Source organism: Microcaecilia unicolor, chromosome 1 (assembly GCF_901765095.1).
Source record: "Microcaecilia unicolor chromosome 1, aMicUni1.1, whole genome shotgun sequence".
In the NCBI taxonomy this organism is placed as follows: domain Eukaryota; kingdom Metazoa; phylum Chordata; class Amphibia; order Gymnophiona; family Siphonopidae; genus Microcaecilia; species Microcaecilia unicolor.
Window position 1 is genome coordinate 41,685,164 of NC_044031.1, and position 20,181 is coordinate 41,705,344.

Here is a 20,181-nt window from a genome sequence, read left to right on the forward strand (position 1 = left end):
CTGTCTCACAGCTTAAGCTAACAGCTTTTGGCGGGAAGAAGAAACTGACAGTTCTGTAACAACTTTTCAAATAAAAGACAATCACCTCCTGCTGGCCAAATAAGAGAAATGCACTTCATGAAATAATACAGGTCATAGGCTTGGAAACCTACTCTTTCGCCACAGGGCCCTAAATAACTTTTCATATGGTCAAAGCAAAAAGCCTATGAGGTAGTCAGTTGTACCACTGGAAAGTCAAGGGATAAAGGAGTTCTCAGGAAAGGCAATATAATAAATAGCTGAAAAGATAAATGAATTCTTTGCCACCGTTTTTACTGAGGAAAATGTTGGGGATATACCCACCCCAGAAGTATTTTTTAATGCTGATGTTTTGAAGCATCTAAAGGAAATCACTGTAAATATGTAAGATATAATAGAACAAATTGACAAACCAAAGACTAACAAATCAGCAGGACCAGATGGTATTCTAACTCAAGTATGAAATTGCTAACTTACTACTTGTAATCTGTAACCTAATATTTAAAACAGGTACAGTACCTGAAAAGTGGAAGGTGGCCAAGACTAATGCCAAATTTTAAAAAAGCTGTAGTGCTGATCCAGAAAATTATAGCCTAGGGATAAACACAAAGGAATCCTGTATAGAAGACATGGACCCAAACAAGCTTAGCAGTGATTAAATGGCAACAGAAGTAACTGGAAAGCAAAGCCAGAGCTGGCCAGACTTCTGTGGTCTGTGCCGTGATCATAGCTGGACAGATTGAGCTTCAGTAACTGGAGAACAAGGTCAGTGCTGGGCAGACTATGGTCTGTGTAGTGAAAATGGAAAGGACAAATCGAGATCAAGTATATACATACGTAGGATCACATCGTACCTTATACTATGAGAATCTTGTTGGGCAGATTGGATGGGCCATACAGGTCTTTATGTGCCGTTATCTACTATGTTAGTGAGCCTGATTGAGTTCTGTGCAAAATGATAGAAACTATTCTAGAAAAAAACAAAACGAGCCAGTTAGTATGGATTTAGCAAAGGGAAGTATTGCCTTACCAATTTTTTAGGTTTCTTTTTTGAAAGTGTAAATAAATGTGGGTAAAGGTGAGCCAGTTAAATGTAGTGTATTTGTATTTTATTCATTTTTATTTATTGCATTTGTTATACTATCCTTCATTGTTTTATAATACATGTATCCAAAATGGTAGACATAACAATCAGCAGTACATTAAAAACCAGAGACACAAGAAAGGGAGACATTACAATTGACAGAGGTTTGTGAAAAACAGAAGAGAGGACAGGTACATCTACTGCAACTGCAGTCCCAGACTCCCTGCCAAAGGCAAGCAGGAAATTAAGAAGTGTCATGGAACAAGAGACTGATAGCTGGTTAAAAGACAGGAAACAGAATAAGACTAGATCAGGGGTAGGCAACTCCGGTCCTCGAGAGCCGCAGGCAGGTCAGGTTTTCAGGATATCCACAATGAATATGCCTCCATGGTATGCAAATCTATCTCATGCATATTCATTGTGGATATCCTGAAAACCTGACCTGCCTGCGGCTCTCGAGGACCGGAGTTGCCTACCCCTGGACTAGATGGTCAGTTGTACAAATGGATAAAGGTTAACAGTGGAGTGCCCCGTGGATCTGTTCTGGGACCTGTGTAAAAGGAGGAATAAATGGGGTGATCAGATTTGCAGATGGCACAAAATTATTCAGAGTCATCAAGATAGTGTAGACTTATGAGGATTTGCAGAAGAATCTTGTGAGACTGAGACTGGGCATCTAAGTGGCAGATGAAATTTAATGTGGATAAGTGCAAAGCGATGTACATAAGGAGGAAAAAAAATCCCAACTACAGGTACAAAATGCTGAGTTCTGAGTTAGGTCTCAGCACCTAAGAAAAAGTTCTGGGATTCCTGAACAAAACATTGTCCTTCGAACCACAAGTAACAGGGGCAGCCCGACCATTAGGCCACTTTAGGCAGGGGCCTCAGGCAGCACTCTTTGGAAAGAGGCATCTCCCCCTTCCTTCCTCCAGCCCGTTTGTGGCATTTACCTGTTGTTTTGTGACATTCCAAAAGCCGGCAGAGAAAGCGATTCCCATAAGCTGCCCTGCTGCCAGCAGTGATTCCCATACATTGCCCTGCCGCCGGCACCTGCCTCTTCCCTTTACTTCAGCCACCTCTCTGATGTAACTTCCTGTTTTGTTAGAGGCTCAGGCACCCGCAGTAAAGGGAAGAGGCGAGCCGCCCCTGACAGGTAAATTGTATTGTGAGAAGTGTTTTCTTAAAATTTTGTCAGCTCCGCACTATTGGGTATCTGTTTACTGAAGAACATTTTTCATTAATGGCTTAGGCACTCATCTTGTCACACCTGGATTACTGCAATAGCTTGTACTCAACAATAGCGGTTAGACTTCATTCCAGTATAGGGGTTGAAGTACTTCAAAATGCCACAGCAAAATTAATTCTTCACTTAAAGAAATTTGACAAAGCTACCCTTGCCTTGATCCACTTGCACCGGTTGCCTTTGCAGGCTCGTATTAATTTTAGGTTGGCTTGTACAGTTTGCAAAGTATTTGAAGGTACTAGTCCGGATTATTTAATTGGCCTGTTTTCATTCCCTAGGGCATTAGATCTTCCAGGTCCTGTGACTCTTGTTTAATTTACTTCGGTGTCTGGAGTTCGCTATAATAAGGTTTTGGTGAATTCAGTTTATCATCAGGCTATTCAGATATGGTCCTCTTTACCAAAAGAATTAAGAACTTTGAAATCCCATCTCTCTGTTTAAAGTCATATTTGTTTAAGAAATATTTATTGTAAATGTGCTGATTTCTTTTCTCATTTTGATGTTTGCTTTGAACCATATAGAGAGTTAGCGGAATATAAATGACACGTTACGTTATGGAAATTTTAAGCATAGTGTGCCACAGATGCTAAAAAGGCAAATCAAATGTTAGGGATTATTTAAAAAGAAAATGAGGGGTCCGGACTTGCACAAAGTGAGAGTTGAAGAACGTAGAAGCATTCACTGGGCTACGATGGAATGTCCGCCCAGTCTTAGATGTCAGCTATGAGTGCAGATATAAAGGTCTTATCATATAATGTGAAAGGTTTGAACATGCCCCAAAAACGGCAAAAACTATTTAAAGAACTCCAACACTTGAAGCCTCATATAGTACTGTTGCAGGAGACGCACCTCCGTCAGCGGGATGAGAGACTCCTATCCCAGCCACAATACTCTAGGGTTTTCTTTGCCTCCTCTGTAGATGGTTCTAGGAAAAGGGGTGTGGCGGTCTTGATCCACAAACAGGTATCTGCCCAAATAGTTAAAATTAAACGGGACCCTGGGGGGCGTTTTTTGTTTCTGCACATAACCATAGACCAAGTGGATATAACTCTAGCCTCAATATACGCACCTAATGACCACCAAGGGGCATTTTACACTAAGGTGAAGAACCTTTTAGCTGCATTCGCCCGGGGCTCTCTGATTTTGGGGGGTGACTTTAATGGGGTCATGGATCCGGTATTAGACCGGTCTGGAACTGCCCAGCCTGGGGGGAATAGGGACTCTATGGCCTTAGGATCGCTGGCCCTTTCTTTGGGAACCCTTGATGTATGGAGGCTCAGTTATCCACAAGTGAGGGACTATACCTACTTCTCTTCAGTACATGCTTCTTACTCCCGTATTGACTATATCTTCCTTGATGTAACGCTCTCAGAGCGGGGCCCGAGGGCAGGCATAGGGAACGTGACGATTTCTGACCATGCGCCTGTCTGGGTGACGCTGCCTTCTATTAAGGTGGAGGTTAAAGACCAGAGATGGGCACTTAATGCCAGTGTGCTGCAGGAGGGTGAGGTAGTGGAGGGCTATAGGAGGGTGTTGAAGGAATACCTGGAATTGAACAAAGAGTCGGGACCCTCCCTTAGTATTGTGTGGGATACAATGAAAGCAGTATCCAGGGGCTATTTTTTAAAGATAGCTAGCCAACGTGCTAGGATACGTAGGAAACAACTGGCACAATGTTTGGACAAGATTCGGGCGCTGGAAGCGAGACATAAGGTATGTGGTTCCCAGGCTACTCTGGAGGAACTGCGCAATCAGCGACTTCAGCTAGACTCTATTTACTCAGAACACTTAAGCCAGCTTCAATCCAAAATGACAGCCCGGGCGTATGAATTTACTAACAAAGCAGGTAGACTCTTGGCCATACGGTTGCGCAAGCAAAAGGTGTTGCGTGCAGTTACACGTATTCGGGGGAAACGGGGGGATATTCTGAATACGTCGGAGGACGTGCGGCGGCGTTTTGCTGAATTTTACCAGGAGTTGTACGCTAGGGAAATTAACCCTTCTGTGGACTCCATTACAGAATACTTAGCTGAGAGCGACCTTGCCTCGTTGACAGTTCAACAGAGAGCAACTTTGGAGGAACCTGTTTCATCGGTTGAAATTCAGCAAGCAATTCAACATTTGCCATCTTGTAAGTCCCCAGGGTTGGACGGCCTCCCGAACGAATTTTATAAGAAATTTGCCCCTGAGTTAGCACCACTTCTGGCTGAGTTGTTTAACCAAATTGGGAAGGGGGAGTCGCTTCCTTCCTCTATGCTGGAGGCATGGATAGCTGTGCTACCTAAGCCTGATAAAGACCATGCGGATTGTGGATCGTACCGCCCTATCTCGGTCTTGAATGCCGATGCCAAAATACTAGCAAAGGTCTTGGCTAATAGGCTGGGCCCTTTACTCCCTGCAATAATACATCCTGATCAAGTGGGCTTTGTCTCACACCGTAAGGTAACAGACAACACGCGGAGAGTACTCGATATCATGTATCTAGCTAAAAAACTAGGTAGGCCACTATGTCTTTTGAGTCTGGACGCTGAAAAAGCTTTCGATAGGGTCCACTGGCCCTTCATGTATAAAGTGTTGGAGACCTTTGGGATAGGGCCGCAGTTTAGAGGGTGGATACAAGCGTTCTATAGCTCACCCAAGGCGTGTATTAGAGTTAACGGGGGTAACTCTGGTATGTTTGCATTGCATAGGGGTACAAGGCAGGGCTGCCCTCTTTCTCCGCTATTGTTCGCCATGGTTATGGAACCGTTTGCATCAAGGGTCCGATCTAACCCAGGGTTCACTGGCATAACCATAGGGGGGAGAGAACATAAGTACATAAGTACATAAGTAGTGCCATACTGGGAAAGACCAAAGGTCCATCTAGCCCAGCATCCTGTCACCGACAGTGGCCAATCCAGGTCAAGGGCACCTGGCACGCTCCCCAAACGTAAAAACATTCCAGACAAGTTATACCTAAAAATGCGGAATTTTTCCAAGTCCATTTAATAGCGGTCTATGGACTTGTCCTTTAGGAATCTATCTAACCCCTTTTTAAACTCCGTCAAGCTAACCGCCCGTACCACGTTCTCCGGCAACGAATTCCAGAGTCTAATTACACGTTGGGGGAAGAAAAATTTTCTCCGATTCGTTTTAAATTTACCACACTGTAGCTTCAACTCATGCCCTCTAGTCCTAGTATTTTTGGATAGCGTGAACAGTCGCTTCACATCCACCCGATCCATTCCACTCATTATTTTATACACTTCTATCATATCTCCCCTCAGCCGTCTCTTCTCCAAGCTGAAAAGCCCTAGCCTTCTCAGCCTCTCTTCATAGGAAAGTCGTCCCATCCCCACTATCATTTTCGTCGCCCTTCGCTGTACCTTTTCCAATTCTACTATATCTTTTTTGAGATACGGAGACCAGTACTGAACACAATACTCCAGGTGCGGTCGCACCATGGAGCGATACAACGGCATTATAACATCCGCACACCTGGACTCCATACCCTTCCTAATAACACCCAACATTCTATTCGCTTTCCTAGCCGCAGCAGCACACTGAGCAGAAGGTTTCAGCGTATCATCGACGACGACACCCAGATCCCTTTCTTGATCCGTAACTCCTAACGCGGAACCTTGCAAGACGTAGCTATAATTCGGGTTCCTCTTACCCACATGCATCACTTTGCACTTGTCAACATTGAACTTCATCTGCCACTTGCACGCCCATTCTCCCAGTCTCGCAAGGTCCTCCTGTAATCGTTCACATTCCTCCTGCGACTTGACGACCCTGAATAATTTTGTGTCATCGGCGAATTTAATTACCTCACTAGTTATTCCCATCTCTAGGTCATTTATAAATACATTAAAAAGCAACGGACCCAGCACAGACCCCTGCGGGACCCCACTAACTACCCTCCTCCACTGAGAATACTGGCCACGCAATCCTACTCTCTGCTTCCTATCTTTCAACCAGTTCTTAATCCATAATAATACCCTACCTCCGATTCCATGACTCAGCAATTTCTTCAGGAGTCTTTCGTGCGGCACTTTGTCAAACGCCTTCTGAAAATCCAGATATACAATATCAACCGGCTCCCCATTGTCCACATGTTTGCTTACCCCCTCAAAAAAATGCATTAGATTGGTGAGGCAAGACTTCCCTTCACTAAATCCGTGCTGACTTTGTCTCATCAGTCCATGTTTTTGTATATGCTCTGCAATTTTATTCTTAATAATAGCCTCCACCATCTTGCCCGGCACCGACGTCAGACTCACCGGTCTATAATTTCCCGGATCTCCTCTGGAACCCTTCTTAAAAATCGGAGTAACATTGGCTACCCTCCAGTCTTCCGGTACTACACTCGATTTTAGGGACAGATTGCATATTTCTAACAGTAGCTCCGCAAGTTCATTTTTTAGTTCTATTAATACTCTGGGATGAATACCATCAGGTCCCGGTGATTTACTACTCTTCAGCTTGCTGAACTGACCCATTACATCCTCCAAGGTTACAGAGAATTTGTTTAGTTTCTCCGACTCCCCCGCTTCAAATATTCTTTCCGGCACCGGTGTCCCCCCCAAATCCTCCTCGGTGAAGACCGAAGCAAAGAATTCATTTAATTTCTCCGCTACGGCTTTGTCCTCCTTGATCGCCCCTTTAACACCATTTTCGTCCAGCGGCCCAACCGACTCTTTGGCCGGTTTCCTGCTTTTAATGTATCTAAAAAAATTTTTACTATGTATTTTTGCTTCCAACGCTAATTTCTTCTCAAAGTCCTTTTTTGCCCTCCTTATCTCCGCTTTGCATTTGGCTTGGCATTCCTTATGATCTATCCTGTTACTTTCAGTTGGTTCTCTTCTCCACTTTCTGAAGGATTGTTTTTTGGCTCTAATGATTTCCTTTATCTTACTGTTTAGCCACGCCGGCTGACGTTTAGTCTTTTTTCCCTTTTTTCTAATACGTGGAATATATTTGTCCTGAACCTCCAGGATGGTGTTTTTAAACAGCATCCACGCCTGATGCAAGTTTTTTACTCTGCGAGCTGCTCCTTTCAGTCTTTTTTTTACCATTTTTCTCATTTTGTCGTAATCACCTTTTCTATAGTTAAACGCTAGCGTACTTGATTTCCTAGTTTCACTTCCTTCAATGCCAATATCAAAACCGATCATATTATGATCACTGTTATCAAGCGGCCCTCGTATCGTTACCCCCTGCACTAGATCATGAGCACCACTAAGGACTAAGTCTAGTATTTTTCCTTCTCTTGTCGGCTCCTGAACTAGCTGTTCCATGAAGCTGTCCTTGATTTCATCAAGAAATCTTATGTCCCTTGCGTGTACAGATGTTACATTAACCCAGTCTATATGCGGGTAATTGAAATCCCCCATTATTATTGTGTTGCCCAGTTTGTTTGCGTCCCTGATTTCCTTTAACATTTCCGCATCCGTCTGTTCGTCCTGGCCAGGCGGACGGTAGTACACTCCTATCACTATCCTTTTCCCCTTTGCACATGGAATTTCAATCCACAGTGATTCCAAGGAGTGTTTTGTTTCCTGCAGAATTTTCAATCTATTTGATTCAAGGCTCTCGTTAATATACAATGCTACCCCTCCACCAATCCGATTCACCCTATCACTACGATATAATTTGTACCCCGGTATGACAGTGTCCCACTGGTTATCCTCCTTCCACCAGGTCTCAGAGATGCCTATTATATCTAATTTTTCATTTAGTGCAATATATTCCAACTCCCCCATCTTATTTCTTAGGCTCCTGGCATTCGCATATAGACATTTCAAACTATGTTTGTTGTTCCTAAGTACATCATGCTTAGTACTTGACAGTATTAATTGGCAATCTTTTGTCTGATTTTTATTGTTATTTAAAGATACCCGATCTACTACAATCTCTTTTGCAACCTCACTATCAGGATACTCTATCTTCCCTGTTATGGTGATATCTTTGAAAGATACCTTATCCCGAACCATGCTCTTTTGAGCGACTGTCGGCCTTCCCCCCATTTCTAGTTTAAAAGCTGCTCTATCTCCTTCTTAAACGCCGATGCCAGCAGCCTGGTCCCACTCTGGTTAAGATGGAGCCCATCCTTTCGGAATAGGCTCCCCCTTCCCCAGAATGTTGCCCAGTTCCTAACAAATCTAAAGCCCTCCTCCCTGCACCATCGTCTCATCCACGCATTGAGACTCTGGAGCTCTGCCTGTCTCTTGGGCCCTGCGCGTGGCACAGGTAGCATTTCAGAAAATGCTACCCTGGAGGATCTGGATTTCAGCTTTCTACCTAAGAGCCTAAATTTTGCTTCCAGAACCTCTCTCCCACATTTTCCTATGTCATTAGTACCCACATGTACCAAGACAGCCGTCTCCTCCCCAGCACTATCTAAAATCCTATCTAGGTGACGCGTGAGGTCCGCCACCTTCGCACCAGGCAGGCAAGTCACCAGGCGATCCTCACGTCCACCAGCCACCCAGCTATCTATATGCCTAATGATCGAATCACCCAGTACAACAGCTGTCCTAACCTTTCCCTCCCGGGCAACATTTGGAGATATATCCTCGGTGCGAAAGGATAATACATCCCCTGGTGGGCAGGTCCTGGCTAAAGGAGTACTTCCTACTTCACCAGGGTGATGCTCTCCTTCTAGGAGACCTCCCTCCTCCAAGGTAGCACAGGGGCTACCTGACTGGAGGTGGGACTTCTCTACAACATCCCTGTAGGTCTCCTCTATGTACCTCTCTGTCTCCCTCAGCTCCATCAAGTCTGCTACTCTAGCCTCAAGAGAACGGACACGTTCTCTGAGAGCTAGGAGCTCTTTGCATCGGGCACACACATATGACACCTCACTAATTGGGAGATAATCATACATGTGACACTCAATGCAAAAGACTGGATAGCACCCCTCTCGCTGCTGGACTGCTGACTCCATCCTAGTGTTTTTTGAGTTTTTCCGTAATTTAAAACTTGCTAAAGTATCAAGGATATCAGCCTATCACTAACTTACAGTTCCTCCTTTAAACCCCAATCTTCAAGTTCCGAAAGCACAAGCAAAATTTGTTCACTTACCAGAGAAATATCCTCTTCTCCCAGAACTTATTAGAAGGAAAGCTTTCGCGCGCCTAACGGCGCGCGGCACCTTGAGCAGAGGCCCCGAGTGGATCGGAACGGACCTGGGAGTCACTCCGGTGAAGGCTCCGAGGATATGCAGATGAGCTGCAAGTCCTCCACGGCACCTGAGAAGGCAACCGGTGGGAGAGCTGGGCACCTCTCAACCAAGAAAAGGCTTACCAGGGGTTAGGCCGAAGCCAGCATTCCTCCCCCTGAGGGTCACCTGATCCTGGCTAAGAAGTACCTGGTAGTTGTCTTTATTCGCAGACGATGTGCTGTTGTTTGTCCCTAGACCTCTAACTACCTTCCCTGAGCTCTTGAGGGACATTGAAGAGTACTCTGCAGTTTCAGGGTTTAAAGTAAATATGTCAAAAACTGAAGCTTTAAATGTGACCCTCCCTGTAGGAATTGTGGAGGAAGCCAAATCGCTGTATGCTTTTCGGTGGGCCCACCAGAGTCTTCGTTACCTGGGAGTTAATATCACTGCTCAGCATTCGGAACTCTTTACTGCAAATTATAAGGGTCTGTCTCGGGTACTTGCTGAGGATATGGAGAGTTGGGGAGATATTGGACTTTCCTGGTTTGGGCGCATAGCCGCCATTAAGATGAATATCCTGCCGCGCCTGCTGTACCTGTTCCAGGCCCTCCCAATAGAGATGCCCCGCAAATTTTTAGCTGCGCTACAAGATCGTATTGTGCGGTTCATTTGGGCAGGTAAGCGCCCTAGGCTAGCAAGGGCTTATCTGTATCAGGAGAAAAACAGGGGAGGGCTTGGGGTCCCCAATTTGGCTAGGTACTATCGGGCAGTACAGGCGCGTGCGGCGGTGGAATGGTACCAGGATTACCCAGACAGGCAGTGGGTGCATATAGAACAGTCCATAGTGGGTGCTCGGCCCTTGAAAGCGCTTATATGGATGCCGAATTCTCTTTGGTCTTTTGGGGAGGGTTTGTGTCCTTCTGTATACGTTACCTTTACCAACTGGGATAGTCTTTTTCCAAAGCGTCAATGTACACTATCTCGCCTGTCCTCGATAGCATATAATCTCTTGTTTTACCCGGGAACTGAGGTAGGACCATTTACTAGGTGGTATGAGGGTGGTTTGCAAACATGGGGTCAACTATTTGAGGGGGAGTCCCTTATGCCATACCAGACGGCCCGAGAGCAATTCCCAGTAGTGGGGACAGACGAATATGCATATTTTCAATTGACTCATTTCCTTAAGACACGGGCAGTCCAGGAGGTGATACAGAGAGAACATTCAACCTTAGAGAAACTTTGTGAGGGACAGACCATGTCAGGAGGGCTGATATCCCGATTGCACCACATTCTTAATCAGTCTATACCTCGTCATACACTACATAGGAAGAGCTGGCAAAGAGAGCTGGGTATAGAAATAGAGGAGGTGGCATGGGAGAGAATGGAGCGGGCTGCGGCGGGGGTGTCGTCTCATGTACCTTTCAAAGAAAATGCTATCAAAGTAATGTGTCGGTGGTATATGTCACCGGAGCGTCTTCAGCGCATTTACCCTGCTTTGTCGGGTTTGTGCTGGAGGGGCTGTGGTCTCAAGGGATCCATGGGTCATATCTGGTGGCATTGTAGGAAAATTAGAGCCTTTTGGAAAATGGTCCGAAGTAGACTGCAGATTTGGCTGGGGGGGACGATTCCCTGGCATCCAACCATTTTCCTTTTCTCAGCAAGAGCGGAGGGATTTTCCCCCACCCAACAAGATCTTTTGCGCTATGCCACGTGTGCAGCTAGAATTGTAATAGCAGCCTGTTGGAAACTACCAGTGGTCCCACCGCTGGGTAGATGGCTTCGAAAGATGGGGTATGTTTGTGAGATGGAGCGGCTCATGGCTGAGAGACGAAACCTAATGCCTAAGTGGCGCTCAACGTGGGATGCTTATCTCCGCTATACTCATACATGATGAAGGTGTGAGAATTAGTGATGCAAGTCCGGATTGGGAGGGAGGGGGAATGAGGGGGGTAGGGGCTTGGGTCTGGTTATCTTTTGACAAAAGTTTTATAAAACTTGAAGTTTTTATGGCCTCGCTGTTCAGGGGTTTTGTAGTTCTTCCAACAGCAGGGATAGGGCATATGGATATAGCAATGCGCTGTTAACTGAATGATGTATTTTTCACTATGTTCTCTCTGGTTTCATTACAGTGGTATGTATTAGGATTTAAGGCCTATCTTGTCATACTTTACTGGATTGCTGTATTGTCTCTCAATAAAGACTTCGTACAAATAAAAAAAAAAAAAAAGAAAATGAGGAACAAAACTGAGAATATGATCATGCCTCTCTTTAGGTCCACAGTGCGAGCACACCTTGAGTATTGTGTGCAGTTCTGAGCACCCCGTAATGGTCGATCTTAAAAAGGTTCAGAGAAAGGCGACAAAAATGATAAAGGATGAAATACCTTCTTCATAAAGAAAGGCTAAACAGATTAGGGCTCTGAGAGGGGCCTATAAAATTGTGAGTGGGTGGAACAATTGAATATAGGACGTCACTGGCATTTAAATTATTGCATATGTTCAGACCTACTAAACATATAGTTGGTGGTGCCATATACTCATGTAATGTGGCCAGTCCTGCTGCTCGTATATGGTCAGTGTAGGCCTGCCATTCAGCAGCTCCCTCCCTTACTCAGCAGGCCTGAACTAAACATATACCGGCTGATATTCAATACCATTTAACCAGCCAGGAACAGCACCTGGCCAGTTAAATGGTATGTAACTGGCTGTCCACCGATATTCAGCAGGTGATAGGTGGCTGTCTCACGCTGAATATTCCCAGTTAGCGCTTACCGGATAGCTGGTTATATCGCTGATATAACCGGCTATCTGCCCATTTTCAGTGCATCACTGGCTAAGTTTGGCGGCTAAATAGCCACATTGAGCCTGCAAATAGGTGGGAAAGTGTGGGGTACAAATGCAGCAAATAAATAAATCTGGCCACGTCAATAGCAGGTCCATCGACTTGGTTGGCTATGTTCTTAGCAGCCAGAAATAAACTGGATATTCAGTACCGGTCACCAGAAATGGCCCGGCATTGAATATCCAGGCTCAGTGCTGACCATGGGAGGCAGCCCGTGTACCTCCCACAGTCTGAATATCGGGCCCGTAGATTATGTGGACGGCAGCTCTCACCCTTCTGCCCCTTTGCTATACAGATGAAGGGCAATTCTATAAACTAGATGCTCACATTTACACACAAACTAAACAAGCAAATGTTTAGAATAATGACTTCCTTATCATCCATCTAGACCAGTCCACACCAGTGGGTTATATCTCCTTACCAGCAGATGGAGGAATTTGTTACTGAATGAATATGAGCATAACTCTTGTCACATGTATTTTTGTCAAAGAACGAAGAACATAAAGGGTACAACTTTCTTGCAAGTGGCATTTACATTTCTTTCTTCTAATGGTTAGATTCTATAAAAGAGACTTGGAGCCAGTGTTTTCTTCATGGACAAGCCAGGTGACTACAGTCACACAATTGGTGACATCACCGACAACAAAGCCGACCAGATTTGCTTGACAGAGAGCTCAGAAACCTCTCCAAAGTCTTCTGAGCTCACACAGGCATTTCAGTGTTCCACAAATTCTCCTTTGGACCAACATTGAGCCGCGACTAATTGTTCCACCACTGGCCACTGGAGTTTATGCAGGTCCTTGATGATATTCTGCTGGGGCCCACATAAGACAGTTATGTGGGCCCTGGTTGAATACCAGGACTCGCCTAACAAAAAAAAAAAAAAAGAATTCCAGAGGCCCTCTGTTCAATACATTCCCCCAGACCACTTAAACCCCCCCCCCCCCCCCACCCCTTCAACATATAGGATCCCTCTTCTACCCCCCCCCCTGCCTACCTGCAACCCCTGGTGGTCTAGCAGGAGCGGTGAGGGCAGGAGCAATGCCCACTCACCCCTGCCCCTAGCAGCTACCTTTCCAAAATAGCTGCTGTAAGCTGTCACAGTGGCCTTCAGGTATTTTGGTAGTACTACAAGACTGCAGCAACCATTTTGGAAAGGCAGCCGCTAGGGACAGGAGTGAGTGGCTTCACTCCTGCCTCCACTGTACCAACAAAGATCACAAAGGTAGGCCTGGGGGATGCCTATCCTGCATGTCGGAGGAGTGGAAGGTGGATGGGGAAGTTTTCATGGTCAGAGGGAGGGGGGGTGAATTTTTTTTGTTGTTGTTTCTTATGCTGGTCCCTGCTGATGTTCAGCTGGGGCCTGTATAGCTATGCGCCTAAACATAGGACAGCTTTTGAGCTGTCTTAAATTTGCCCGCTTAGCTATGTGGGTGCCAGCATTGAACATTGCTGGCTCATCCCCAATGCAGCCCCCTGTACTTCTCCTGAATAGTGGTGTGTTGGGCACCCCTGAGCTATTTAAGCAGTCAGGAGCCTCTCTCCTGCCTGCTTAAATCACTTTGAATATCGGCCCTCTTCTCTTTAGTTTTTGTTTTGCAGCAATCGCAGTCCATTGGATTGTGCCTCCCATTTCTTCTTATTCAAATTTTTGTTTATAAATCCACTAAATATTCAAGTTCAATTTGACAGAAATACTCTTCGTTATGCTTGGTACAATCCTGAATTTAAGATGTCTAAAATGTAGTTCCAAAATTTATCACTGGTTTAATCATGACTTGAGCGTGATAATGAGCGTGACTGTTGGGCAGACTGGATGGATCGTTCAGATCTTCTCTGCCGTCATTCACTATGTTACTATGTAAAATGTCTGATATGGACACACCCAGTCTCTGTGTGAGACGTATGGGGCTCTCTCATAATGTCCCTAACTGCTCTAAGTGCAGGAGTCATAGTACGAAATTAAAAGAATATTTAAATGAAAATCCATCTACCAAAAAGGACAAGCAGCACAAAAAGTTTCATAACTCTAGTTGCGCTGGTAAGGAACTCAGCACAGATGACCATAAAGAAAAATTGAAGGGTTGCAATGTACATAAATCTAAGAATCATACAGCAGACACATCTGGCAGCCATGCTTTATCTTCTGTGTCTGCTTCAGAAGAGCAGCTCATATTCTTCAGCATGATTGAAGAGGGAACTTTCTGGGGTAGAAGCACTGATATGATGATGTCTTCCCCTCAGCTCCAACACATCACTCTGATGTGAAAGTTTCCCCAGGCACAATCAAAGAAGACATCCACCGTACAAGGACATGAAAGCCATGACTCCTCTTCCCCCACCCCAACTGGACAAGCCTGGAGACCTGTGAGGAGCAAGTTGCAATAGTCTTAAGTCCTCTTTATATAGTTTTGAATCTAAGGGAACGGCTTCAAACAGACCCTTTCAAGCTAACTCAGTAATCACATTGCCCTTAATAACCTTTGCAAATATTCTACTTCCTCACACCTTAATTAACACCTAATTCAGGTCAGTAGCAGTGCTACCTCTCCAGCAGCCAAAGAACAGACAATAACTTGTCCATGGAGAATGCATAGTTTCTTATCCAGTAAAACAGGTTCTCTGTGGACTGCACGGAAGCTTGCTAAATCATGAACTGAAAAGAAAGGGGAATTTGTGGAACATGGGAATGCCCACTGAGCTTGAGAGAGTAGACTCTGTCAGCTCCATCATTGGTGACATCACTCCTTGTGTGACTGTAGTCTCCTGTCCAAAGAGAACCCTCGTAACAGGGCAAGCAACTGTGCTTTACTCCCTTGAACTTTGTGCTGATTACCATCAGCATTCCTTACCAAATCTGAAAGAATATTTCTTTCCCACCCCTCTTCTTTGTTAGACAGGAAAGTTGACTCCAGCTGTGACCATGGTTCCAATGAGCATTTCATTGACCTCACTGAGGAAGAAGATGCGTCTTATGAGATGGGCAATGCCAACCCCTTGAGATTGGCGCCAGCAAACAAGGAGAGGAATTCCTCTAATGGTGGTAAGGTCCTATTACTGACCTGTCATGATATATTTATCTTTAGTTGCTTACATCCTTGCTCATTAAGATCCCTGTTGTCTACCAAGAAGTTATTTCCTTGCAGGAGACACAGTCGTTATATGACAGAAGAAAACAGACACTTTTGTTTGGGCATGCCATAGTCTCCTTAACTTAATGCTAAGTAGAACAATGTTGGTGAGGTGATAGGAAAAGGGAAGGGTGTTCATTCTTTAGGATTTAAAGTGAACATATGTCTTAAACCTAGAAAAGGAAATCCAATGCCTGTGCCAACCATAAAAAATGATTTGGCAGGAAACAGGAGTACAGATTACACCTTTCACTTCTAGGACTGGATGAACTAGGAAAATAGCCCACAGGGGCAATTTTAGAAATAATTTCTATGTGTAAAATCTGGTTTTACATGTAAAAAGCCAGCTATGTAAAATTCACTACCATATACGCTTGTAAAAGTATGTATGCAAGGAACCATCCTGTATATTTAGCTCCGCTATATGGATAGGCAGTGGTGTTGACTATGGGCCCTGTTTACAAAGGTGCTTGTGGCGAAACGGGGTTTTCAAACCTGTGAATTGTAATATTTTTTTCATGCAGTGTATTTCCCTTGTTTGGCCAGCAGGCGGTGTTCTGTGTTTTAAAGCTGTTGCCCTGTGGAAAGGGAACCTTCAGTGCCATTGGCCAGATACTTTCAAAGTTGATGCTCTGGGTTCTGATTGGCCCTAGAGTTCAAATCCAGCTAGGAGGTACTGGATTTTTTCTAGTCTCAGAAAGGAAGTGCAGACGGTAAGCATCTCTATCCTGAGACTTTGTTCAAGACCCGTGAGCAGTTATTTCATGAAACTCCCCAGGTAGTAACAAAGTGTATAGTTTTAATATTGATCCTTATTCAGTTACCTGTTATTTCTTGCTGTTTTTCCATCAGTTTTATATCATTCACCATTCTATTCTTCTGATAATAAACCTATTAGTTTATTAGCTCTGATGTCCTGGACTGACTAAGAATCTGGGTGATGTGTGTTTTTGGGTCTGTGGGTGTTTTCTAGGAACTGTGGGACCCCTGGGATTGTGACCCCAGTGTCCTTAGAAATCACTGGGGAGATAACTTGCAGGTGGAAGAGTTGCCCAGAGGCATGTGTAACCCAGCATGGTATGCCAGTGTAGAGCACTTGCCCAGGTGCAAGCTGGCCTGAGCAGTTCTGGGGACAGACCCTTCAGGTGGTCGCAGGGCTAACCCCACATGGGTGCTAGGCATTCCGTGACAGGCGCGCTAGCGTTTTTAGCACACGCTAACCATGTAGATGCCCATGGCAATAATATAGGCATCTACACAGGGCGCCTTTGTAAACAGGACGCTATATGTATTTGCTGCTGCCTCCGCTGTCCATTTATTTTAAGCCTGCCTTTTACCACTGATCAAATTTCAGGTTGCCACTAGAGAATGACACAGGGGCAGGGACAGAGCCCGCGGAGATGGGGTGGACACGGGGACAGATCCCATGGGGACAGGATGGGGATAGAACCTGTGAAGATGGGGATAATCTTTGTCCCCATGTCACTTTCTACTTTGAAGCCTGTTAATGAACTGGACTGTTATTTATGTTTGATGCAGACGACAATATTTTTATTTTTTGGAAAAACAAGCAAACATGCTGGCCACAGCTAGCAAAATTTGCATGGGGGATCCTGTACATCCTGCTACCAGCACATCTTCTATTGCAGGAGGGACTGTGGAAGACAGGAGAGGAAGACTGAATTCTGAGATTGTTCATGACTTCTTATCCATCCACAGATTAAAAAATCATAACAATGCTTGCTAAGGCATATTTCTGCCCTCTAGGACAAACAGAACGAGTTGTATTTTGTACCCCTGGGCATTTTAACAGGATGGATTAGGATTCCTTGGGGTAGTAGAAGTCAGCTATTGTTGGGGTTGGAAGGGTAGAGGGTGGTGGTGGGAGGGTTGATCATTGTTATTATTGTTTTCTGTTTGTAATTTATACACAGAAAATACTGGACAAAAATTCAGCGAAAGTGACAAAAGTACTGGTAATGAGCTGAAAAAAGCTAAACTAACCCAAGAGTTAGAAAGTGTGTGGTAACAAATGCGCGTAGCGTTTCTTTTTACTGTTTAAAGTGGAGAAAAAGACCTCAGTAGTCACCGCTTGGCAACATTGTACAAGATGCACTCAAATGCCAACATAGTTTTGACTCCATTTTTATCACTGGTCAAAAAACTCCACTTGTATGTGTGTAAAGGCTACATGTAGGGTTTACTCTACCCTGTAAGCAAAAGTCTAAATCGTGATGCTAAACAGCTGCTAAACCAAAAGATAATGTTACTTAGCTTAATCAAATGAACTACAAAAACCAAAGATCTGAACTCAATGCCTGCAAATAGCAATACCTTTTACCTTCTCTCTTCAAGACATGGTTTATATGGTTGGAGCACTTTTGTGTGTTTGCAATTGCACTTCTAAAAATTCACAATTAAGGGAAAGCCCGATGAAGAGATGCTATGCCACTAGGCAAAATAACTAATGATATTGTCTTTACAAGTGGTGTCTTCCGAGGGCTCTTTTATATAAATAAAGAAAACATAATAACAAGAAGTTGTATATATATATATATATATATAAACCATATAAACCATGTCTTGAAGAGAGAAGGTAAAAGGTATTGCTATTTGCAGGCATTGAGTTCAGATCTTTGGTTTTTGTAGTTCATTTGGTTGTGTTTACCAAAGAGCATTTTTTTTGGAGATTTTGTGTTGTTTCATACTTAGCTTAATCAAGCGTGCCCAACGGGGCTCACCGTTTTACTATACAATGTAAGCTTCCTCAGGGGGCCAAGTAACTGGTGGCTAATCACGATATCTGGAATTAGTTTAGCTTTTTTCAGCTCATTACCAGTATCTGTAATTTATACACAACAGTTGCAAAGCATATTGTTCTTTGTTATACTTTAATAAAAAGATTTAAATATAAAATCATAAGCGTTCGAACAGAGCCCACGGGGGCAAGGACAGGGACAGAACCGGCGGGGATGAGGTGGGGACATAGAACGGACAGGGCGGGGTCGGGAACAAATTTTATTCCTGTGTCATTCTCTAGTTTCCATTCTTGCTCTGCCTTAACTCCACCCCTTTGATATACAGAGTAGCAGAGCAGACCAGCCCATGTGGAGGATAATTTTATCAACAATTTTCATGCATAAAACTTTGATTTGTACATGTAAATGGGCTCTTATAAAATTAGATTATGTTTAAAAGTATGCAGAGTCTTCTCTTTAAAGCAGAACAAATCAGAAGATCCAACCTGATAGCAGAAGAGCAGGGTAAATTGAAATACTGTTGATTGCACTGATGAAGGGTTGTGACTTGAACATTGTAAACTGTTTGGTTTTTTTTAATTGCTCCCTTCTCAAAAATAAAAGCTTTGGAATTAGTTAGTACCTGTGTGGAAGGCACCATTTCTGGTACAGCAAAAAAAAAATACTAGACAACAGATTTTTCACCAGAGAGGTTTTAAATTATTGATATTATAATTTTATGTAAATCTGGTAGGCCCACGATGCAGGCTTCAGTGCAGAAATAATTGAATCAGCCAATCCACCCTTTCACAGTGTACGAACCTGCCGTGGAGGGGAGGGGCAGATAGCCAAAACAGATCTCAATTATTAGGGAGATTGAGCTGGTAATCTGACAGACTGAGACTTCCTGAGAAACAATAACAACCCTGCTTTCTTCCCTTGTTTGGATGGGAGAACAGGCCGTATCTGTGCTTCTGATGTCAGCACTCAGTACATTGACCTGACCAAGGAGGATGTGGAGAGTGATCCAGACAGAAACAAACCTCTGGACCCAGGCTCAGTTGATCAGGAAGGACATGGACCTGCATATGGTAATAGAAAGAGGCATCTTTGAAATGCAGTGCTTGAATCAGAGATTTGCTGCTCCATTCTCGTGGGCCTATATAGAATATCTCCTATTAATAAGCATTTCACTGACTTCTCCGGGGAAAGGGGAGGGGGATACCAACGTAAAAGTGATGATGCAGCAGAGGGGACAGTCGGTTGTTGGAAGAACATGGCCCATTATAAAACCGTAGGCTAGACAGCCTCTGCATAATTGTGCAAGAAGAGCCGGGTGGAGCAGGATCGACGGGAGGGGGGAGGTTGGGGGGAGTTCTGAGCATTCTGATTGAAAATTAGATGGTGGTTTAGGATAAGGGTGTGAGTAACAAGCAGTGCACATTGCACAAATGTTTTAATGTATCATTACTGGTTTTGAAATGAAATAAGGTACATTACCATCAATAAAAAGTTGAAATATAATGGGGATAGAGGGAGGATGGGTTAGGGGGGAAGGGAGGCAAGGGTTAAAAACAGGTTGATGACGGACTTTATCATCTTATTATTATTTTTGTTTGTTTATTATGTTGTCAAGTTCTGACATTGGCACTAGGGTGAAGTCAGATGCTGAATGTGCAGAACTTTGAGGGCCATCAACAAACTGTAGTTATACACAGTTTGCTTCAACTGAGAGGGTAGGAGGGGGCAGATAAAATTGTTAAAAGCTCGATGGCTACTTTTAATACTACAGTGCCTTTAATGTATAAGTTTTGATATTTGAATTTCTGTATATTTATATTGTTGGAAGTGTTCATTTTGTATTGTCATCAATAAAAATGTTAAAACATAAATGTAAAAAAACCCCAAACATTTCACTGACTTTCTACCCCCCTCCCCCCCCACCCATGCTCTTTCTTATGCATCTCCAGTAGGGATTGCAT

At 44.1% G+C, this 20,181-nt stretch overlaps 1 protein-coding gene across 1 annotated transcript in view; it reads left to right on the forward strand.

Moving 5' to 3' along the window:
* LOC115466151 overlaps positions 1–20,181 on the forward strand; it is a 168,293-nt gene that overhangs the window by 131,314 nt on the left and 16,798 nt on the right. Inside the window, exons 22-23 of the mRNA XM_030197264.1 lie at positions 15,227–15,373; positions 19,159–19,290. Of these exons, the coding sequence (XP_030053124.1) occupies positions 15,227–15,373; positions 19,159–19,290 (279 nt within the window). The remainder of the gene's footprint in view (positions 1–15,226; positions 15,374–19,158; positions 19,291–20,181) is intronic.